Genomic DNA, 23,866 nt, shown 5'->3' on the forward strand with positions numbered 1-23,866 from the left:
CCTCACGGCTCAGCTCAGCAGGCAAAAACTGGTTGAAAGGACATCAAACTGATTTGTAATGACATCGTAAGCTGGTTGTAACAACATCGTTTCAACCAACCTTTGCCTACTGGGAGATGTAGTATCGCAGGTAAATACTCACAGTACTTCCTTCTCTTCCCGGGGCCTGGGTTCGCAGCAAGAGCAGTCGCAGTGTTTCAGAGCCGTGTACAGCCACCCACAGAGGTGATACAGCAGGTAGGCCAGTAAACCAAGCAGTAGCATGGCCCCCAGAGCAATGACGAACCATATATACCAGTCATCAAATCAAATCAAATCAAATCAAATTTTATTGGTCACATGCGCCGAATACAACAGGTGCAGACATTACAGTGAAATGCTTACTTACAGCCCTTAACCAACAGTGCATTTATTTTAAACAAAAAAGTAAGAATAAAACAACAACAAAAAAGTGTTGAGAAAAAAAAGAGCAGAAGTAAAAAATAAAGTGACAGTAGGGAGGCTATATATACAATAGAATAAAGTGACAGTAGGGAGGCTATATATACAGGGGGGTACCGTTGCATAGTCAATGTGCGGGGGCACCGGCTAGTTGAGGTAATATGTACATGTGGGTAGAGTTAAAGTGACTATGCATAAATACTTAACAGAGTAGCAGCAGCGTAAAAAGGATGGGGTGGGGGGGCAGTGCAAATAGTCCGGGTAGCCATGATTAGCTGTTCAGGAGTCTTATGGCTTGGGGGTAGAAGCTGTTGAGAAGTCTTTTGGACCTAGACTTGGCACTCCGGTACCGCTTGCCGTGCGGTAGCAGAGAGAACAGTCTATGACTAGGGTGACTGGAGTCTTTGACAATTTTGAGGGCCTTCCTCTGACACCGCCTGGTATAGAGGTCCTGGATGGCAGGGAGCTTTGCCCCAGTGATGTACTGGGCCGTACGCACTACCCTCTGTAGTGCCTTGCGGTCAGAGGCCAAGCAGTTGCCATACCAGGCGGTGATGCAACCAGTCAGGATGCTCTCGATGGTGCAGCTGTAGAATTTTTTGAGGATCTGAGGACCCATGCCAAATCTTTTTAGTCTCCTGAGGGGGAATAGGCTTTGTCGTGCCCTCTTCACGACTGTCTTGGTGTGTTTGGACACGCTGTACGTGTTCTCAGTGATGGTGATGTATGTTACACGAGGCTGCAAGGGAAGGGTTAACTGTGATTGTGCTAGTCTATGGTGTGAGGAAATTCACATCAAAGATGGGTTGTTCAGAGTCGATGTAGAAAAGTGTCAAATGGTTGTTATGGTAACAACTACTAATGTCCTTATTCGAATCAAATTGTATTTGTCTCATGCGCCGAATACAACAGCTGTAGACCTTACCGTGAAATGCTTACTTACAAGCCCTTAACCAACAATGCAGTTTAAAAAAAAAATAGATTTACGAAAATGTTTACTAAATAAACTAAAGTAAAATAAAATAAAAATAAAGTAACACAATAAAATAACAATAATGTGGCTATATACAGGGGGTACCGGTACTGAGTCAATGTGCGGGGGTACAGGTTAGTCGAGGTAATTTGTACATGTAGTTTTTTTTATTAAATTTTTTTAACACACAAAATAGCACAATTGGTTAGGAGCCCATATAGTGGCAGGAGGGTACGAGGTCCCTGAGCACAGCTCGAAATCGGGTCGCCATGACCAAAGGCAGCAGCCGTAATCACTGCTTTAAGAAGGCAACGCCCCCGGGGGAGTGGTTATCTGCCTTCTTTACGCTAGGTTCATTACAGTATAGAGATAAAGGCATGCTCACTATAGTTGTAGTGATGACGGTGGTGAGGTCCGGATCCACTACTCGGATGTTGATGATGACTGTGCCAGTCTGGGTCAGACCTCTTGGCTTAGACCTTCCAGACCTCAGGTTCCCATCAGAAACCAGCACAGTCAGGCTGTATCAAACCAACCGACCAATCAACCATATAAAGTTAGAAGTTAAGAATACATGTAACCATAAAGGCCAGATAGGTTCTCAGTTCAGAGGGCATTGTACAGTATGTTTGTCAGACTGAGAGTTGTACAGACTGACAGAGCACCAATAGTAGATAGAATATCTGACCTGTAGTGCCAGACCTGGTCCAGGCCACTCTCATAGTCAAAGGGCACCTTCAGGAAGAGTCTGGTGACGTTGGTGCCAGAGGAAGGTGAGAACACAAAATGGTTGTTCAGGTTGCTGGCCCCTATAGGGAAACATTTAGGAAATATCAAGCTTATGGTATCTTATACAGTCATAAAAGTTAAGTACGTCATGGTAACTCTGTCACATAGACCAGTCTTCTTGGATCATATCTAGAGTACAGGTTTCTCAGTTGGCTCAGGGCCGGTATTCATAAAGCATCAGAGTAGGAGTGCTAATGTGGAAACCAAGGAACTTGAAGCTCTCAACCTGTTCCAATACAGCCCCGTCGATGAGAATGGGGGCGTGCTCAGTCCTCTTTTTTTTCCCTGTAGTCCACAATCATCTCCTTTGTCTTGATCACGTTGAGGGAGAGGTTGTTATCCTGGCACCACACGGCAGGTCTCTGACCTCCTCCCTATAGGCTGTCTCATCGTTGTCGGTGATCAGGCGTACCACTGTTGTGATCAGGCCTACCACTGTTGTGTCGTCGGCAAACTTAATGATGGTGTTGGAGTCGTGCCTGGCCATGCAGTCATGGGTGAACAGGGAGTACAGGAGGGGACTGAGAACGCACCCCTGAGGTGCCCCCGTGTTGAGGATCAGCGTGGCAGATGTGTTGTTACCTACCCTTACCACCTAGGGGCGGCCCGTCAGGAAGTCCAGGATCCAGTTGCAGAGGGAGGTGTTTAGTCCCAGGGTCCTTATCTTAGTGATGAGCTTTGAGGGCACTATGGTGTTGAACACTGAGCTGTAATCAATGAATAGCATTCTCACGTAGGTGTTCCTTTTGTCCAGGTGGGAAAGGGAAATGCAATAGAGATTGCATCATCTGTGGATCTGTTGGGGTGGTATGCACATTGGAGTGGGTCTAGGGTTTCTGGGATGATGGTGTTGATGTGAGCCATGAAGACTCGAGGCTGTAATCGCTGCCAAAGGTGCATCAACAAAGTACTGCGTAAAGGGCCTGAATACTTATGTAAATGTGATATTTCAGTTTTTTATTTTTAATACATTTGCAAACATTTCTAAAAACCTGTTTTTGCTTTGTCATTATGGGGTATTGTGTGTAGATTGATGAGGGAAAAAACAATGTAATCCAGTTTAGAATAAGGCTGTAACATAACAAAATGTGGAAAGAGTCAAGGGGTCTGAATACTTTCCAAATGCACGATAAGTCATTTAGCAGGCGCTCTTATGCAGCACGACTTACGGTAGTGAGTGCATACAATTTCATACCGGTCCCCTGTGGGAATCGAACCCATAACCCTGGCGTTGTACGCGCCATGCTCTACCAACTGAGCCACAACAGACCAATTCATCTAAGATCAGTTTTGCCTTTTGTATCATGTAACATTATATAGACAGGGGGAACCTGATCCTAGACCAGCAGTCACACTGAAAGGCTTTCTGAATACCTGAGATGGAGTAGATGAAGGAGGCTGGAGGGGAGTCCCTGTCTGAGCAGGTCATCATGAAGCCCTGGATGTTGGAGCCTGTCCTAAGGTCCTTGGGGACTATTATATCTGTCCGGTTGGGGCCACACAGTGGAGGCTCATCATTGGCCTCTGTGATGTTGATAGTGACCTAAACAAAATGCACACATCACCAATACATGCATACATATATCTTATTATTTGTTTTTAATTACCAGGTAAGACCCATTGAAGTTAAAAAAAACAGGTTGGAAAAAACAGGCACTGGACTGTGTTTACATCATTAGGAATAATGTCTTGTTATGTCAGTATAAAGGTCACCAGGCCGTGGTACCGTGGTGGTGGTGATGAGCGGGCTGATGGGGTCCCCGTCCTCAGCTCTGATGACCAGGATGTAGGTCTGGGTGGTCTCGTAGTCTGGGCGGGTCAGTAGGGTGAGGGTACCCAGCTTGGGGTCCAGGGAGAAGATGTTAGACAGACCACCAGTTCCTCCACCAGAGATCAGGGAGTAACGGACGGCCGTGGCAGGGAGGTCTCTGTCTGTAGCTTTCACTGATCCTATCACCGTCCCACCTGGACGGAGAGACACAAACATATCAATGAGCTCGGTGTGGTGTACACCTGCAGCAAATGTAGCAATCATTCATCAGTATCATCACTTTGGCCGCACCTGGTCCCAGATCGGGTTGTGCCAGCTCTGGGAACAGACAATGTTGTCGTTGTAGTCGTTATAGATGTAGTGTTGTTGTTATTGTTGTAGTGTAGTTATAGTTGTAGTGTAGTTATAGTTGTAGTGTAGTTGTCATCGTTTCTAGTGTAGTTGTTGTAGTGTAGTGTAGTTGTTAGTTTCTAGTGTAGTTGTTGTTGTTTCTAGTGTAGTTGTTGTAGTGTAGTGGTTATAGTTTCTAGTGTAGTTGTTGTAGTGTAGTTGTTTAGTTTCTAGTGTAGTTGTTGTAGTTTCTAGTGTAGTTGTTGTAGTGTAGTGTAGTTGTTATAGTTTCTAGTGTAGTTGTTGTAGTGTAGTTGTCATCGTTTCTAGTGTAGTTGTTGTGGTGTAGTGTAGTTGCTATATTTTCTAGTGTAGTTGTTGTAGTGTAGTTGTTATAGTTTCCAGTGTAGTTGTTGTAGTGTAGTTGTTTCTGTTTCTAGTGTACTTGTTGTAGTGTAATTGTTATAGTTTCTAGTGTAGTTGTTGTAGTGTAGATGTTATAGTTGTAGTGTAGTTGTTGTAGTGTAGTTGTTATAGTTTCTAGTGTAGTTGTTGTAGTGTAGTTGTCATCGTTTCTAGTGTAGTTGTTGTAGTGTAGTGTAGTTGCTATAATTTCTAGTGTAGTTGTTGTAGTGTAGTGTAGTTGTTATAGTTTATAGTGTAGTTGTTGTAGTGTAGTGTAGTTGCTGTAGTTTCTAGTGTAGTTGTTGTAGTTTCTAGTGTAGTTGTTGTAGTTTCTAGTGTAGTTGTTGTAGTGTAGTTGTGATAGTTGTAGTAACTTACGTCCAAGAAGCTCCGAGATTCTGTAGAAATACGATGGAGGGCTAAACACAGGGGGAAACTCATTCACAGGCGTCACGGTCACATAGATGTATGCACTACCTGCAAAGGACCATGGGAATCAGAGTTCAAAATGAGTGTGAGTGGAATAAAAATCACAGTACTGTACTTTGTGATATACACTTGTGTTCAGTCTAGGCAGTCAGTCACCTAATAAATAAATAAACAAGCAAACCAACAAATAAACAGTCACATACCTTTTAGGTTGTTGTCATCCTGATCCTCAGCCACAGCCAGCAGGCTGTATTCACCACCAACAAGCAGGTTACTGGGATCTTCAAAGTCGAGGTTTCCTTTGAGCTGTACGTCAAAAGAATTGTAAACAACTTTAGTTGTATACGTTTGTGACTTTGCATGAATGGGATCATTCAGTCATTTTATACTTTTATGTCACTGGTCAGGAAAAACTCCTGGCCCTTTTAAGTATTAATATTCTGCTTACTACGATCTGATTGGATCCCGGAGGTTCCAGAGCAAAGCGGTTGGTGCAGCCCAGACAGGACAGGCCAGTGAACAGGAACTCTCTGAAGGCTGTCTCCACGTCATTATCTGTACATGTTACCGTGGTGATCAGGGTCCCAGGTTTTTCCATCTCAGATACTGCCACCCTGGATCCAGTCAGAGAAAACAAGAAGGAAACAATGTAACGGATTCAAGGGCTGCTGCCTTTAGTGCACATACTAGTGTCAGCAGCTCTTCTGACACTCTCCTTTCCTACCTAACTGTCTCTCTCAAACTATGTTGGATAAAATACTGAAAAGAATACCTTTAAAAGATAAAGAACAATATAAAAAGATAACCTCGGTGCGTCTGGGGAGCAGATGGGAGGGTTGTCATTGATGTCAGTGACGGTGATGGTCAGAGTGATGGCGTTGGAGAGAGGACGACCAGAGGGGCTGTAGGTGGCTGTCACGGTGACCGTTATGATGGGGTCCTCCCTGAGAGGAGCTGAGTCACAGTCCATCCTGTTGGCTATGGTCACCAGGCCAGTGTCTGAGACATGGGAGAGACCAAAACACAGGGGCGCGCGCGCACACACACACACACACACACACACACACACACATACACACAAACACACAAACACACACACACACACACATACACACACACACACAGGGAAAATGAACAAATGTTGTTTCATGCTAATAGTTTTTTTTATTTCAGTCAGGTTTTGAAGCTGAACACATACTGTATGTCTACATTCCAACGTTTTCTAATTGTAGGGGGGACTGTTTGTTAAAACTGAATATGACAATCTTCACTAATTGATCACAGAACAAATTCCCTTTTAGTTATGGTCAAGTATCATAAGTGTGGTCAAGTATCATAAGTGTGGTCAAGTATCATAAGTATGGTAAGTATGTGTCGTATGACCGAGCAGTGAACTCACATCTGTGTATAGCCAGGTAGTTGTTGGTGTTGATGCTGTAGAAGATGAAGCCGATGTAAAAGGAGTCATCCGGTACCACTGCTGTGATGTTGGTCACGATGAACCCTGGACTCAGCTCCTCGGAGACACTGAAGGCTGTGATTGTACTGTTTGGGACGTGAAGGATATGTACGGTAGAAATGGGTGAGGTCATACAGGAATCCAAGCAGCTAGATGAGAAACACACAATTTCAACCAGTGTGCTACCGACAGCAGTTTATGACCAATTCTTTAACTATCTATGAACTAATTAACCGTCTGTAAACGATGTATATGAATATTTTCTAAAGTATGCCTTAATGTGAAATGTTACTGAAGTCTTCAACCGACAGTGAAATAGTAATAATGACTTTAAGAACTCGGGTTTATCATCGTTCCTGTTGACGATGTTGATGACCAGTGTTCTGGATACCGTGTTGATCCCGTCACTCACTGTCAGATTGAAGGCATAGCTGCAGGACACAGAATGGTGGACATATAAGAATCGGAATGTAACATTTACAAGACGTCTCTACACACTGACATAATGCTGTGGTACGCTGTCAGCAATGTGAAATTGGTGGCGGGGTGGCAATTGAAAATGTTGGTAACGCGTGTATGCAACATCAGTGGAGAGACATTTTTCAACGGCGCAGTACCCAATCCTCTGACATAAAATATTATAATGTGATGTCTGTGTGCAGGAGACACATCTCTACCTTCTGGGGTCAGTCAGATAGTTGAACTGTTTGGTTGTAGTCAGGGAACCTGAGCCAGTGTCAATACGAAACGCCGGGTTTGACGGGGTCAGTGTAAACTAAAATAAACAAAAAAAACATGTTAGTCAGGCATATCAACTAATAGACAGACAGTGTATGTGTCAGGCTTGCGCTTGCACATTCAATTATATTTCAATACAGTGAATTTCAGTTTACATCCTGACACATACACTGTTTACATCCTGAGTTGAAATGGAATTTACCCAACCCTGGTATGTGTGAGACAGTGGTAGGGCTAGTCATACAGTCAGTCAGTCAGTGTGTGTGTGTGTGTGTGTGTGCATGCGTGTGTGTGTGTGTGTGTGTGTGTGTGTGTAGTTGAGGTAGTCATACAGTCAGTCAGTGTGTATGGGTGTGTGTGTGTGTGTGGTGTGTGTGTGCATGCGTGTGTGTGTGTGTGTGTGTGCGTGCGTGCGTGTGTGTGTGTGTGTGTAGTTGAGGTAGTCATACAGTCAGTCAGTGTGTATGTGTGTGTGTGTGTGTGTGTGTGTGTGTGTGTGTGTGTGTGTGTGTAGTTGAGGTAGTCATACAGTCAGTCAGTGTGTATGTGTGTATGTGTGTGTGTGTGTGTGTGTGTGTGTGTGTGTGTGCGTGCGTGCGTGCGTGTGTGTGTAGTTGAGGTAGTCATACAGTCACAGGGTGGTTCTCAGGATCAGAGACTGTTGGCCTGTAAATCTGTCCTGGTGAGGATTTTTCCAGAACATACAGGACAGACTCTGAGAGGATACAGGAACACACAGGAGGTTATAATGGGCTGTGTAAATCATAATCACCATATCACATATGTTCACACACAGACACACACACACACACACACACACACACACAGTACCTTCATCTAGGAATACAGGGGGTTCGTTGACGTCAGTTAGGATCACTGTGAGTCTCTGAAGAGCACTGTCCTCCATACTGTCCACAGCGAGGATTTGAAAGACAAAGTTGTTGGGTGACGTCTCAAAATCCAGGTTGGTAGTACCTGTTACTGATACCTGTATTCAGAATAGAAAATGTATCATGAAATCATCCACCTTTACTCTTACTTGGCAAGACATGGCGTTGTTCTGTGTTGGCTGTATCAGACCTGGGTTTAAATATTACTTGAAATCATTTCAAATACGTCTCAAAAGTGTAAACCCCGTCCCACCTAGCTCTCCAGACAGGCTGAAACAAAAGCTCAAAGTATTTGAAAGATTTCAAATAGTATTTGAACCCATGGTCTGGTATTTATGAGGCCTTGCTGTGGTAGTGTTGAGCAATGCCTCACCTGTGCTGTGGTAGTGTTGATCATGGACACAGTGAAGTCGTTGGTGAGGGGGTCAGAGTTAAGTATCCTGGGGAATCCTGATGCCAAGCTCGCCCCTGGGGACAGAGCCACCTGGAAGCTGTAGGTCACAGTACCAGCCTTGCTGTTCTCTGCCAGTCTAGCTGTGCCTGGCAGACCTGTCAACCAAACCTCTGGAGCCGAGCCTGAAACCATCCGCAGAGGAAATGAACAATAAGACCAAGACAGTGGTCAGTAGGCACCAAACAGAATAAAATGGCCCTGAATGAAGTTTAAAACAAGGAAGTGATATCTGATTCTGAACGTGTCCCCCCCCAAAAAAATATGCTTGTTTGTTTTCCATTGCAAAAACGCTTTACTATGGTGTGCTTTAACGAACATGCCCCAGGAAAAGTAATACACAACCTATATTTTTTTCTCAAATGACTGCCTCGCCTGGTTCACCAACTACTTCTCAGATAGAGTTCAATGTGTCAAATCGGAGGGCCTGTTGTCTGGACCTCTGGCAGTCTCTATGGGGGTGCCACAGGGTTCAATTCTCGGGCCGACTCTTTTCTCTGTGTATATCAATGATGTCGCTCTTGCTGCTGGTGACTCTCAGATCCACCTCTACGCAGACGACACCATTTTGTATACATCTGGCCCTTCATTGGACACTGTGTTAACAAACCTCCAAACGAGCTTCAATGCCATACAACACTCCTTCAGTAGCCTCCAACTGCTCTTAAACACTAGTAAAACTAAATGCATGCTCTTCAATCGAACGCTGCTGGCACCCGCCCACCCGACTAGAATCACCACTCTCGACGGGTCTGACCTAGAGTATGTGGACAACTACAAATACCTAGGTGTCTGGTTAGACTGTAAACTCTCCTTCCAGACTCACATTAAGAATCTCCAATCCAAAGTTAAATCTAGAATCGGCTTCCTATTTCGCAACAAAGCCTCCTTCACTCATGCTGCCAAACATGCCCTCGTAAAACTGACTATCCTACCGATCCTTGACTTCGGCGATGTCATTTACAAAATAGCCTCCAACACTCTACTCAGCAAATTGGATGTAGTCTATCACAGTGCCATCCGTTTTGTCTCCAAAGCCCCATACACTACCCACCACTGTGACCTGTACGCTCTTGTTGGCTGGTCCTCACTACATGTTCGTCGTCAAACCCACTGGCTCCAGGCCATCTATAAATCACTGCTAGGCAAATCCCCGCCTTATCTTAGCTCATTGGTCACCATAGCAGAACCCACCCGTAGTCTGCACTCCAGCAGGTATATCTCACTGGTCATTCCCAAAGCCAACACCTCCTTTGGCCGCCATTCCTTCCAGTTCTCTGCTGCCAATGACTGGAACGAATTGCAAAAATCTCTGAAGCTGGAGACTCTTATCTCCCTCACTAACTTTAAGCATCAGTTGTCAGAGCACCTTACCGATCACTGCACCTGTACACAGCCCATCTGAAATTAGCCCACCCAACTACCTCATCCCTATATTGTTATTTATTTTGCTCTTTTGCACCCCAGTATCTCTATTTGCACATAATCTCTTGCACATCTAGCATTCCAGTGTTAATACTAATTGTAATTATTTTGCACTATAGCCTATTTATTGCCTTACCTCCATAACGTACTACATTTGCACACACTGTATATATATTTTCTGTTGTATTTTTTTTGACTTTATGTTTTTCTACCCCATATGTAACTCTGTGTTGTTGTTTTTATCGCACTGCTTTGCTTTATCTTGGCCAGGTCGTAGTTGTAAATGAGAACTTGTTCTCAACTGGCTTACCTGGTAAATAAAGGTGAAATAAATAAATAAATAAAAATGTATAATTAGCAGCTCAAAAGTACAGTGTAAAGAAAAAACACTTTGACAGAGGACAGTCTGGATGTAGTTGTCTCACCTCGTATCAGCCACATGCCCAGGGTCAGGCTCAGTAGGAGTTTGAAATCCATGTCCATTTCTCTCATCAAGGATCAAGTATCAAATGTCCTCTCAATAGCCCTATGCTACACCAAAGTAAGTTTGAGTGTGTACTCTCTAATTGGACTAACCCAGCTCAGTTACTGGGAGATCCTACTTGTCCTACTCTACTGTAGGCTGTGTTGCTAGAGTCCTGTTGTGTTGGTAGATACAGAAATGTATGGTCTTTACCTCTTGATATGTGAGTCACACCAACTGTAAGTACAGGTCATTTCCTCTACCTTATGTTGAGCTTATCAGAGCACGGAGGACTGCATGCTCCAGCATATTTAGACAGATGATTGTGATCTGATTCTGAACTAGGCCCTGTGTATACAATAATTACCTTCATGTTTGAGGAGAGGCGTGTCCACAAAGAGGATATCTTTCTGGAGATATCTGCTAAATGTCTTTCTCCACAGGTAAAGTTGGGTTATCACTAAAATGGAATATTGATCAACAGACCACCTCTGAAAAGTCCTCTTCATGTACAGCTAAACACAAAGTAATTAATAAACGTGATCGGATTTGATTCCTTAGTAGATACTGTGAGTTAGTTTGGTAAGCTAAGTCTACGTCACTAGAGTTGAATACACCACTGTTCAATGAGAAGGAACTCAACCTTTCAATATAACCCCTTTTCCCCTACACAGGTTGACAAAACACCAGATGAGGTAGGTTTAAAATAAAGTGAACGTTTTTATTACAGATTGAATAGTTTTACAGAAGGATTAGATCACAGATTTGTGCTGTCAATATGTAGGTGTGCTCGCTGAAAGCAAAGCACCATTTTAGAAACTGTTCATTCTTCTTGTTAGTCCGCTGGAACCTCTAGCGCCAAAACCGTAAAAGCTACCAACACCAAAACATTTAAAATGTCCAGACTAACACTGGTCAGTGTGCTTAAAAAAACTTTTAGAGAGTACTTATTATTTTTACTACAACCATATTTGCATAAATCCCAGGTGCCATAGACTTGAATTGGAAAAATTCCAGTCACTACTACATTTACATGGAAGTCATTTAGCACTACTAGTCTTCAACCTTTTAAGCTAGAAACACCAAACTTTAAAATGTGCATAAAAGCGCCATCGACTTCAAAGGCAAAATGTGGATTCACTACTGCTCTTGATCCGATTCAGCTACAAATACCACCGACGTACAGTCGTGGTCAAAAGTTTTGAGAATGACACAAGTATTGGTCTTCACAAAGTTTGCTGCTTCAGTGTTTTTAGATATTTTTGTCAGATGTTACTATGGTATACTGAAGTATAATTACAAGCATTGTGTCAAAGGCTTTTATTGACAATTACATTAAGTTTATGCAAAGAGTCAATATTTGCAGTGTTGACCCTTCTTTTTCAAGACCTCTGCAATCCGCCCTGGCATGCTGTCAATTAACTTCTGGGCCACATCCTGACTGATGGCAGCCCATTCTTGCATAATCAATGCTTGGAGTTTGTGGGTTTTTGTTTGTCCACCCGCCTCTTGAGGATTGACCACAAGTTCTCAATGGGATTAAGGTCAGGGGAGTTTCCTGGCCATGGACCCAAAATGTCAATGTTTTGTTCCCAGAGCCACTTAGTTATCACTTTTGCCTTATGGCAAGGTGCTCCATCATACTGGAAAAGGCATTGTTTGTCACCAAACTGTTCTTGGATGGTTGGGAAAAGTTGCTCTCGGAGGATGTGTTAGTACCATTCTTTATTCATGGCTGTGTTCTTAGGCAAAATTGTGAGTGAGCCCACTCCCTTGGCTGAGAAGCAACCCCACACATGAATGGTCTCAGGATGCTTTACTGTTGGCATGACACAGGACTGATGGTAGTGCTCACCTTGTCTTCTCCGGACAAGCTTTTTTCCGGATGCCCCAAACCATCGGAAAGGGGATTCATCAGAGAAAATGACTTTACATTACAGTCCTCAGCAGTCCAATCCCTGTACCTTTTGCAGAATATCAGTCTGTCCCTGATGTTTTTCCTGGAGAGAAGTGGCTTCCTCGCTGCCCTTCTTGACACCAGGCCATCCACCAAAAGTCTTCGCCTCACTGTGCGTGCAAATGCACTCACACCTGCCTGCTGCCATTCCTGAGCAAGCTCTGCACTGGTGGTGCCCTGATCCCGCAGCTTAATCAACTTTAGGAGACGGTCCTGGCGCTTGCTGGACTTTCTTGGGTGCCCTGAAGCCTTCTTCACAACAATTGAACCTCTCTCCTTGAAGTTCTTGATGATCCGATAAATGGTTGATTTAGGTTCAATCTTACTAGCAGCAATATCCTTGCCTGTGAAGCCCTTTTTGTGCAAAGCAATGATGACGGCATGTGTTTCCTTGCAGGTAACCATGGTTAACAGAGGAAGAACAATGATTTCAAGCACCACCCTCCTTTTAATGCTTCCATTCTAGTCTAACTCAATCAGCATGACAGAGTGGTCTCCAGCCTTGTCCTCATCAACGAGAGAATCACTGACATGAATGTCAGCTGGTCCTTTTGTGGAAGGGCTGAAATGCAGTGGAAATGTTTTGGGGGGATTAAGTTCATTTTCATGGCAAAGAGGGACTTTGCAATTCATCTGATCACTCTTCATAACATTCTGGAGTATATGCAAATTGCCATCTCAAAAACTGAGGCAGCAGACTTTGTGAAAATTAATATTTGTGTCACTCAAAACTTTTGACCACGACTGTACAGACTAACTCAACTTAGATGGCTTCAACAAAGCTTTTTGATACCATTCCTACTTCAGAAACTAGCCCCATTCATTGCAATTGCAGAATACAGGCTTCAAACATTCTAAACTGAAATCACTGCCACCAAACTTTCAGAGCGTTCAAACTAAAACATTGAGCTTAAAAAAAACACATGGCTTTTGATAATACACTCTAGCCTACTATATTAGCCCATTTACAGCATTGTAGCAACAAGAGCAAAACAGCTGATTAATTTACTAAGCAGTTTATTTTGTGCATCTATATCACGGAGTCTACCTTTAAATGGGAATGAACGTTCTTTAGACATTTTACATTCTGTCAAGTATTTGTAAATGTGCTGCTTTATTCAATAAAGAGTATTTATTTTATTTATAACTTCACCTGTACAAAGAGTCACCAACTATATTCATCAAAAAAGACAGTAGCCCCCTTTTCAAGGAAATATTTATTCAATGGGATCAAGTGACAGTGTCGATCACATCTTTTCTCTTTTCCAAAAGACAGCTCAGTTAAATATTAACAAATTTACAATCATGAGGAATGTAACAAAAACAGGAACAAAAACACAAGCCTTAAAAAAAAAATCTTATCCCATCAGGACCCTCCGCAGAGTGAGTGAAGTGTGGCCGATGGCCTTGACTTAGCCTGATCCCAGATCTGTTGGGCAAGACGGCACAAACAGATCTGGGACCGGGCTAGTCTTGATGGGTGGCCATTGGGGTATCCTAGCCAGCCGGCGGTGGTCGTGGCTAGCCAGACTGAATCACACTACTTTTCACTATTGTTTCTCTTAACTAAACACACAGATAATGAGCGAGACAAACATGAACAGAAGTGGAATTCGGTCTGGGTTTCCAGTTAGGACTTGGTTGGCCTTTGTTGAGGCTCAGCTCCAGGATTGGGCCATCATTACACCCTCCCCCATTTACAGTGCTTTATAATTCATCTTTGTCAGTTGCCTGTTGGACAGAGGGAGGGAGGGAGGTTAGTTGTAGTTTTCGACCATCATTATCTAAAAAAAAATCATGCAGAACACGGCAAACTTTTGAATATTCAAAAGTTTCATCCCTAGTTTCAAACTAAAACCTCTTCCTCAGGCTATTGCCCACAGCAGATGATGCTGGTGGGAGGAGCTAGAGGATGGGCTCTTTGTAATGGCTGGAATGGAATAAATGGAACAGTCTCAAACATGTGGTTCCCATGTGTGATGTTTTTAATCCACTACCAATTATGCCATTCCAGCCATTACAATGAGCCTGTCCTCCTATAGCTCCTCCTACCAGCCGCCTCTGGTGCACAGTGCATATAAGCCTGGTACATCAACGATTCAAAGTTGGCCTTAGTGGGAGTGACCTTACTGAGTAAAGTATTGGTCGTCGTTTAATTTTAGCGAATCACGACTGCAAAGCGCAGCTCGCTTACAAGGGAGGGTTAGGGGGGGTTGTGGGACATGATTGGTTGATAGATTAAGACAATGACTATGCGCCGGGAGTTTCTCAGTCTCTCTGTATTGGCTAACCAAAGCCAAGTTTGACACGTTGGTCCACCAGACACGTTGGTTTGACACGTTGGTGCCTGGGAAGGAAATTATCTGAACTATAAAACCATGAATGAACACCGCAACATGAAGATGTCATTACCCAAAACAGGTCAAGAATTGCATCATGCGATCTGAGAGACTCACCGTTTCGTCCTCATCTGGAATTTCCTCCTCAGCTTCTTCCTCAGCCTCCGCTGGCTCTTCAGGCTCCTCCTCCGGCTCCTCCTCCGGCTCCTCCTCAACCTGCAAGGGGGCGGGGCAACACATGATTCGATTTATTGTCCTCAGCATTTAAAAATCAGAGTAACACTGCATTTATTTTTCATACAGGTGGGATAACCCCTAAGCTACAGCAGAGTTTCCCCAACTCCGGTCCTCCAGTTCCCCCAACAGCACACGTTCTTGTTGTTGTAGCCCCAGACAAAAACATCCGATTCAAGTCATTGAGGGCTTGGATGTTAAGTTGAATCAGGTGTGCTTGTCCGGGGCTACAATAATGTACTGTTGGGGGGACTGGAGGAGGGGAACTCTTAGGCTACAGCACCACAATACTCATTTACAGAACTTAGGAGTTTATCATGTCCTTATTGTGCAGGGCTGTGACATGCCTGTTCGGCGAGGTCCACGTTCATACTGAGCCGCAGCATGCGCTCGATCCGGTTTCCGTAGGCCTTGGTGTCTTGGAGCTGGTAGCCTGAACGCAGCGTGGCCGTCTCAAACAGCACCATGGCCAGGTCTGAGGCCGTCTGGTCCTCGGCGTCCGTCTGCAGGGGAGAGGGGATGAGAATTAAACAGACTCAGCGATATGACATCGCCACGAGCAGCACAAGGTACAGTCAACATCACTCAACTGACAAAAGATGACATTCTCTAGCTTGAGCCTCATTGGCCCCCTCTTGAGAATCAAGTATGACAGAAATGTAACACTGTGTGTGTGTAGGTTGTGTGAATACTTACAGAAACACGTTTCAGCATCTCCTTGATGAGGGGGTGCTTTGGGTTGATTTCAAATGTTTTCTTCTGGCTTGCATAATAACTGGAAATACAGAGAGAAAGAGCATTAGGCCTACATTAGGAAACCTGAAGCACAAGTAGGATCTTGAAATACATTTTTTTTATCAGTCATAATGAGAAACATTTCGATCCTTTCATAAAGCAAAAATGGAGGGGAGAGGAAGTGTTGTAGCTGAAGACTTCTAATGACCACTCACTTTGTGGAGATGTCCTTCCCTGTCTGGTAGGCTTGTGCCTTCATGATCCTTTCCATGTTACCAGACCAGCCGTACTGGCTGGCTACAAGAGCACAGGGGGACTTGGTCAGCCTCTGGGACAGGATGGCCTTCTCAATCTACAAGAGAAAAAAAGGGAACATTGGCAAAATAGATAAAAAGGTTTTCCACAATATAATTTTCCATTTAATCCAAAAACATTTTAGGGCCAGATTCTCCTTTGAGAATGTTTTTTTAAAATCCAGGACTAAACTTAATCAGAGTCTGGAAAAACAAGCCATGTTTTTTTTCCCCCCAGAGTGGGCTGAAGTCTGACCTTCATGTTCTGCATGTTACCTTGTCCTTGAGGGCGTTGTCCTTCATCCAGGTGGTGAGAGGTTCATACTCCTTCTCAAGGGCCTCCCTTGTCTCTTTGGCCTTGTCACTCTCGTCAAACTTGATGCCCTCCTTGGCCACGTTCTGGAAGCGCTTGCCGTCGAACTCTGGCAAGGCCTGGACACAGTACTCATCCACTGGCTCTGTCAGATAGATGACCTCATAACCCTTCTTCAACAGACTCTCTACGAAGGGAGAAGACTCCGCCTGGGGGAGAGGTCATTACACAAGGGAACACTAGGGTTAGGAGGAACATTAACCTACAAACGTCACTATATTGCTGACACCTTCCAGATCTGCAACCATCCAGGGGGAAAGTGTAATGAGTGGTTGCATTCAGATGCTTTCAGAGAGGTTACCTTCTTCCTTACCTTGACCTTGTTTGAAAACGTCAAGAGTTTAAGGTAAGAAAGGGAGGGAAAGTCAAGGGAAAATCCAGAAGAGGATTGCATTTCAATTAATCCAGTTTATGGTCCACTCCACCCACCTCCTTTCAGCTAATCCTGGCCATGATGTATATCCGGTCCTGCTTCTCAATCCCCTCTACGTACGGCCACCGCCATACCAGGCCATGTGGCCTAAACAGCGTAACAATACCCACCTCCTTGCGGCTGGTCCCGGCCATGAAGTAGATCTTGTCCTGCTTGTCCTTCATCCGCTCCACGTACTGCTCCAGGCTGGCCAGCACCGTGTCGCTGTTGGAGGTCTGGAAGCGCAGCAGCTTGGCCAGCCGGGTCCGGTTGGAGTGGTCCTCGATCACACCCAGCTTGATGTTGGTGCCAAACTCCTTCCAGAACTTCTCGTTGTACTGCTCCTCTGCGATCTTCTTTATCATGTCCAGGGTCTTACGCACCAGCTTCTTACGGATCACCTGGATGGAGGGAGGGGCTTTTAGTTACTAAGCTCACCATCGTTCTCCAAGTTGGTTAAATGATAAGTCATTGTGTTCCAATCGTATCGTCATTAGGCGCCAAACAGAAAACTGACCGAAACAGTCTAATTAGAGAGAGAGGCTCACCTTGAGCAGCTTGTGTTGCTGCAGGGTTTCTCTGGACACGTTCAGGGGCAGGTCATCAGAGTCCACCTAACAAAACAATTATCATAAATCCCTTAGAGAGATAGTAATAACATTATTAAATGAACAAAATCATTTAACTGTACAGCAGGGTCAGGGGTCAATTCCATTTTTATTCAGTCAATTCAAAAAACAAACCTTCACTTTATTGATCCAACCCTGCTGTGCCATGTCCTAGAAGATCAGTTACGTAACGTAAGCCTCACTCACCACTCCCCTAACAAAGTTCAGGTATTTGGGCATCATGTCATTGAAGTCATCAGTGATGAACACTCTACGGACAAACAGCTTGATGAAGTCGTTCTTCTTGGTTCCGTACTCGTCGAACATGCCCCTGGGGGCGGCAGCGGGGACAAACAGGATGGACTTGAAGGTGACCTCACCCTCGGCAGTGAAGTGGATGTGGGACAGGGGCTCGTCAGTGTCCTGGAGGGGAGATCGACAAATAAATCAAATTAGAACACCAAATCAAAATGTATTTATAAAGCCTGTTTCATATCAACAGTTTACAGCCTAGACCCCAAAGAGCAAACAAAAAGAGGTAAGTTGGCTGGGAAGAACTCCCTGGAAGGAACTTCGAGAGGAGGTGCAGACTGCATACCTTGGAGAAGGTCTTGTAGAAGGCCTTGTACTCGTCCTCCTCTACTTCTTTGGCTGGTCTCGTCCAGATAGGCTTGATGTCGTTCATCAGCTCCCAGTCCCACACAGTCTTCTCAACCTGGACCAAAGGCATGAAGTGGTTTTGGTTGTTTTTTTTAAAAAGTAAAATAAATAAGACACTTATCAAAACCAATTGATGGCTAAGTTGTATTATACATGTTAGCATTGGAATAGATCAAATAAATGGAACTGAAGGAGAGATTTGGGAAACAACTAAAATAAAACAACTCCTTAACAGCCGAGCTGTTTGTTTTTACCTTCTTGGTCTTTGGCTTGTCCTTCTCCTCCTCCTCCTCTTCCTCCACCTCCACCTCATCCTCAGTGGCTTCTTTCTCCTCTGCCTCAGCGTCCTCGTCGATGGGTTCCTCAACAGTCTCAGTCTGAGAAGGGGGAGGAGAAAGGAAAATGGCTAAATGTTATTCCTACAGCTCATTGCAACATGGTTTGTGCCTTTGACAAACTTGCCTCATATCCGTCCTCTCCTTTATCATACACTACCGGTCAAGTTTTAGAACACCTACTCATTCAAGGGTTTTCCTTTATTTTTACTATTTTCTACATTGTAGAATAATAGTGAAGTCAAACCTTTGAAATAACACATATGGAATCATGTAGAACCCCCCAAAAAAGTGTTGAACAAATCAAAATATATTTTACGTGAGATTCTTCAAATAGCCACCCTTTGCCTTGATGACAGCTTTGCATACTCTTGGCATTCTCTCAACCAGCTTCACCTGGAATGCTTTTCCAACAGTCTTGAAGGAGTTCCCACATATGCTGAGCACTTGTTAGCTGCTTTTCCGTCACTCTGCGGTCCGACTCATCCCAAACCATATCAATTTGGTTGAGGTTCGTGGGATTGTGGAGGCCAGGTCATCTGATGCAGCACTCCACTCTCCTTGGTAAAATAGCCCTTACACAGCCTGGAGGTGTGTTGTGTCATTGTCCTGTTGAAAACAAATGATAGTTCCACTAAGCCCAAACCAGATGGGATGGCGTATTGCTGCAGAATGCTGTGGTAGCCATGCTGGTTAAGTGTGCCTTGAATTCGAAATAAATCACAGTGTCACCAGCAAAGCACACCCACCATAACACCTCCTCCTCCATGCTTCACAGTGGGAACTACACATGCGGAGATAATCCAGTCACCCACACCGCGTCCCACAAAGACATGGCGGTTGGAACCAAAAATCTCCAATTTGGACACCAGACCAAAGGACAAATTTCTACCGGTCTAATGTCCATTGCTCATGTTTCTTGGCCCAAGCAAGTCTCTTTTTATTGGTGTCCTTTAGTAGTGGTTTCTTTGCAGCAATTCGACCATGAAGGCCTGATTCACGCAGTCTCATATGAACAGTTGATGTTGAGATGTGTCTGTTACTTGAACTCTGAAGCATTTATTTGGGCTGCAATTTCTGAGGCTGGTAACTCCAATGAAGTTATCCTCTGCAGCAGAGGTAACTCTCGGTCTTCCATTCCTGTGGTGGTCCTCATGAGAGCCAGTTTCATCATAGCGCTTGATGGTTTTTGCAACTGCACTTGAAGAAACTTTCAAAGTTCTTGAAATGTTCAAGATTGATTGACCATGTCTTAAAGTAATGGACTGTTGTTTCTCTTTGCTTATTTGAGCTGTTCTTGCCATAATATGGACTTTTACCAAATAGGGATATATTCTGCATACCACCCCTACCTTGTCACAACACAACTGATTGGCCCAAACGCATTAAGGAGGAAAGAATTTCCACAAATTAACTTAAGGCACACCTGTTAATTGAAATACATTCCAGGTGACTACCTCATGAAGCTGGTTGAGAGAATTCCAAGTGTGTGCAAAGCTGTCAAAGTCAAAGGGTGGCTATTTGAAGAATCTCAAATATGAAATATATTTTGACTTGTTTAACACTTGGTTACTACATGATTCCATGTGTCATTTCACAGTTGAGGTATTCACTATTATTCTACAATGTAGAAAATAGTAAAAAATAAAAGGAACACCCTTGAATGAGTAGGTGTTCTAAAACTTTTGACCGGTAGTGTATGATAAGCTTGATTTCACCACATTGTTTTCACCTGTAAATTATTTTGCTATCAGTGCAGATGAAAGAGAGTATAGGACAAATAGTATAGTGCAGTAGTGGTACAGTTCCACTCCAATACCTTGCTGGACCAGACGTAGATGGGGAAATTGATGAACTGGGAGTACTTCCTGACCAGGTTCTTGATTGTCTCCAGCTCCAGGTAGTCTGTAGCCTCCTCTTTCATCACCAACCTGGACCAATCAAAAAAAGACAACCGGTTAGAACCTTGGTAATGTCAAAACATGAGTCAGTCAAAATACAGATTGATTCAAGGCCATGTACTTCGTGTTTTGGATTTCATTGAGGGCTTTTATCCTGTATCATCTTATAATGCTACACAAGTTCATTTAATTCATGGCCACTGTATGAATACCACAGCCTGGTATTCAAAAAACGTTCAAATACTAGGAGCGTTTGCTTGTGGCTGTCTAGACTGCCAGTTTTTAGTATGACTGATATGTGGTTGTCTCACCTAGCTATCAACAGTAAGTCACTCTGGATAGCATCTGCTAAATGAATAAAATGTCAACATAAATGTACTCTTATTGAGGCACTCACGTGATAGTGGTGCCCCTTCCTAGGGTGTCTCCGCGGGGGTCCTCGATCACGCTGAACTCGTTGGAGTCGGACTCCCAGATGTGCTGCGTGCCGTTGTTGTGCTTCGAAGACACGATCACCTTGTCAGCAACCAGGAAGGCGGAGTAGAAGCCCACGCCGAACTGGCCAATCAGCTCCGAGGTGGACTGGCCCTCACTTTCAACCTCCGTCATCTTGTTCAGGAACTCACTGGTGCCCGACTTGGCGATGGTACCCAGGTTCCTAACCAGGTCGTCTTTGGTCATGCCGATGCCCGTGTCTGTGATGTGGAGCATGTTTTTCTCCTTGTCAGACTGGGGAGGAGAAGATTAAGAAAATAGGTGAGCTCAGAAGTCCTAATGGTATTTTATGAACGATTTCCATGTCTTACAAAGCGGAATGGATCAGTCAAATATATTTCAAAAGATACCCTCCAATTCAGACTTCCCCGATTCCTTGTATCCTCTCCTAACAGTTTCTAAACACATTGGAGAAGAAGGTCCAACGGGAGGGACCTTGGACCTTCTCCAGTACGGTTGAGAAAGGTGTGAGGAATTGAGATTGAGGACATGACCATAAAACACACCTTGATCTTGATGGTGAGCTCCTCGTTGGCTGCCAGCGCATCCTCATTGGTCAGAGACATCAGTCTGATCTTATCCAGAGCATCAGAGGCGTTGGAGATCAACTCCCTCAAGAAAATCTACAGACAGGAGGACAGGATGGTTATTGTTGACTTACTTCGACTCAAACCTCTTTGGGTTGGTTATGGTTGGATCGACTCAACTTCTACTGACTCTACGATCTGGAGTGATAATATTAACAGTCTCAAGATCTAACACAAAGGAGGACAAGGGACGTATGGGGAAGTTTCCCGGAATCCTGCAACCCTACCACCACTCACCTCCTTGTTCTTGTAGAGTGAGTTGATGATGAGCTTCATCATGCGATTGACCTCTGCCTGGAAGACATGTTTCTCCGACTTCTCTCTAATCTCTTTGATCTGAGCTGCGTTCAGCCCGTCCAGCTGGATAGACTCCTCCTCTCTGAGGACGAAGAGAGAGAGAGAGACAGAGATAAATCAGTGACATTCAACAGGTAAGTGCATCACTAAAGTAAACGGCAACTGACCGTCACCTTTTTTCCCCCCCTGTAGACTTGTCATGTTTCACTTTAAGGTTCCTCCCAAACAATTGTGTCAGAGCTGATCAACTACCAAACACACATCAGCAATGAAGCTGAGCCCACCCCTCAGTCTGGTTCCTCTACGTTTCTTCGTATTTGACCTACCTCTGCACCACCTCGTCATCTGTCTTGGATCCATCTCTGCTCTTTCCCAGATCATCCTCCACAGTCCCGTCGATGTCAAGGTCATCTTCTGCTCTCACAGATGCTGCAAAGAAAGACCACTGAAGTTAGCAGAGCAGGTGTATCTTTGAAAGGCAACGTATTCATGGCAAATTCCACCCAAAAACTAATTAGTCCATTGTTGACATAATGCCAAAATGTGTTGCTTGTCAGCACTCAAAATCTCAAGATATGTAACTTTCAAAATACAGAAATAATCCACGTACGATGCATTTTGCGTCAAAATGCATCATCATATGATGTAAAATGCATCTATTTTGAAAGTTACATATCTTGAAAACTTGAGCGCTGACAAGCAAAACATTTTGGGACTATGTAAACAATGAACTAATGAAACAAATACCAAAATATAGTTTTCCTTTAAGTTACAAACTGAAAATGCTAGCTACCCTGACGAGTTTTAAAGAAAAAAAAGAGTCGCACGCAAATCAAAAAGGTGATGTAGCCTAATCCACCTGGTACATAAAATGTTTTAATTCAGTCACGGGCTATATTTAGCTAAACGTAGCTTTATTCCTTAGTTAGCCAAAATGACAGGAAATACAGATATCGCAAACTAGCTACGCTAGCTAGGATGAGCAAGCCAAGGCTAGCACTGTAACGTTAGCAGCTAAGAAACAATATCAGTGGGTAACGTTACTGCTATCTGACTGGGGTTGGTAGCTAGGAAAAGGATGTTTGCTTAGCTTATAAGGAAACTTCCAGAAACATGTGTGAAGTAGGGAGTAAATCTCATAGAATCAATATCAATGAATAAAACCCAAATTCTTACAAATAAAAGGCCTAGTGGTGTCCATAACTAACTATTAGCGTGAAATACAAGCTTGCGATTCAGATGGCTAGCTGGCTAACCTGGCTAGCAATAAAGGAAATCAAGTTCGAACGCTAGCTCGTATGGATAGACGCCGTTAATAGCAATGCGGGTAATAGCTAATAAAACACATCCTCAGCTACTCACCGAATGCTAAAAGTGCACAGAGCAGCCCAATAAACCAAATCCGCTTCATTTTGTTAAAATTATTGAATGAAGCCTTCCGCTCTTCAGAGAAAAGCCGTGGGTCTCAACCTACACCTCAGCAGTTTCAACAATAACGCACACACCGACGCCTTGACAAGCTCGAGCTCCCCCAACAAAAGCGCCCCTTTTAATAACCCCCCGAAACGGGCCAATCACAGGGCACCACGCACAAACCACAGCCAATAGCAGCAGGACATTTCATAGGACATTTTCTCCCAATAGACGTCTTCCATGTAAAACGTGATACATGAAAATCGTGGCTTGTAACCATTGGCTAAATAATTCTTCTAGTGGTACTTTTGGAAGCAACTACTATAAAATATTGCTCAACAAACAATGTCTATGCATGTTGCTCAATCAGTGTTTTTTAGATGATAAATTGTGTTGATGTGATGATCATTTATCAATATTATATTTGGCCACTATAATGATAATGTTTTGTTTACAGAAACTGATCGGCTATAATGCACAATAGACATTCATACTGCATAAGAAACAATTCATTGAATAGAGAGGGATACGATATCAGGGACAGGTACATGCACATAATAAGCAGAGAGGTTTCAAAACATATATAGACCCTCTTGGTAATACGTCTATGAATATGCTAGATTAGGAACAGACACGTACAATCATGTTTACAACAGTCGGCAA

The 23,866-nt window shown here is 43.8% G+C and overlaps 2 protein-coding genes across 2 annotated transcripts; both read right to left on the minus strand.

Moving 5' to 3' along the window:
- Positions 1-1,706: 1,706 nt before the first annotated feature.
- On the minus strand, positions 1,707-10,578 carry LOC311134840 (cadherin-related family member 3-like; the record flags this gene model as incomplete). The annotated part of the gene is made up of 14 exons (XM_084168619.1): positions 1,707-1,935; positions 2,103-2,223; positions 3,578-3,746; positions 3,930-4,168; positions 5,088-5,186; positions 5,342-5,444; positions 5,587-5,752; positions 5,945-6,137; positions 6,538-6,683; positions 6,927-7,028; positions 8,041-8,050; positions 8,167-8,323; positions 8,599-8,801; positions 10,527-10,578. The coding sequence occupies 14 exons, from the start codon at positions 10,576-10,578 to the stop codon at positions 1,707-1,709; spliced, it is 1,989 nt and encodes a 662-aa protein (XP_084024745.1).
- Positions 10,579-13,723: 3,145 nt separating this feature from the next.
- Positions 13,724-23,320, minus strand: LOC311135009 (endoplasmin-like). The gene is made up of 17 exons (XM_084168820.1): positions 23,153-23,320; positions 22,117-22,219; positions 21,731-21,872; positions 21,413-21,529; positions 20,809-21,140; positions 20,330-20,441; positions 18,430-18,552; positions 18,114-18,230; positions 17,723-17,938; positions 17,456-17,521; positions 17,039-17,308; positions 16,399-16,644; positions 16,045-16,181; positions 15,791-15,869; positions 15,442-15,597; positions 14,978-15,076; positions 13,724-14,252 (listed from the first exon to the last, which is right to left on the minus strand). The coding sequence occupies exons 1-17, from the start codon at positions 23,199-23,201 to the stop codon at positions 14,229-14,231; spliced, it is 2,388 nt and encodes a 795-aa protein (XP_084024946.1). The 5' UTR covers positions 23,202-23,320; the 3' UTR covers positions 13,724-14,228.
- Positions 23,321-23,866: the final 546 nt, after the last annotated feature.

The sequence above is a fragment of the Coregonus lavaretus genome (assembly GCF_964263955.1).
Source record: "Coregonus lavaretus genome assembly, chromosome: 9".
Classification (NCBI taxonomy): domain Eukaryota; kingdom Metazoa; phylum Chordata; class Actinopteri; order Salmoniformes; family Salmonidae; genus Coregonus; species Coregonus lavaretus.

Coding starts and splice junctions, on each gene's coding strand:
- LOC311135009 (XM_084168820.1), bottom strand. CDS start 23,201: ATGAAGCGGATTTGGTTTATTGGGCTGCTCTGTGCACTTTTAGCATTC. Junction 22,220..23,152: donor CTGTGCACTTTTAGCATTCG/GTGAGTAGCTGA, acceptor CTTTCTTTGCAG/CATCTGTGAGAGCAGAAGAT. Junction 18,231..18,429: donor ACAAGCCAAAGACCAAGAAG/GTAAAAACAAAC, acceptor CCTTTGGTCCAG/GTTGAGAAGACTGTGTGGGA.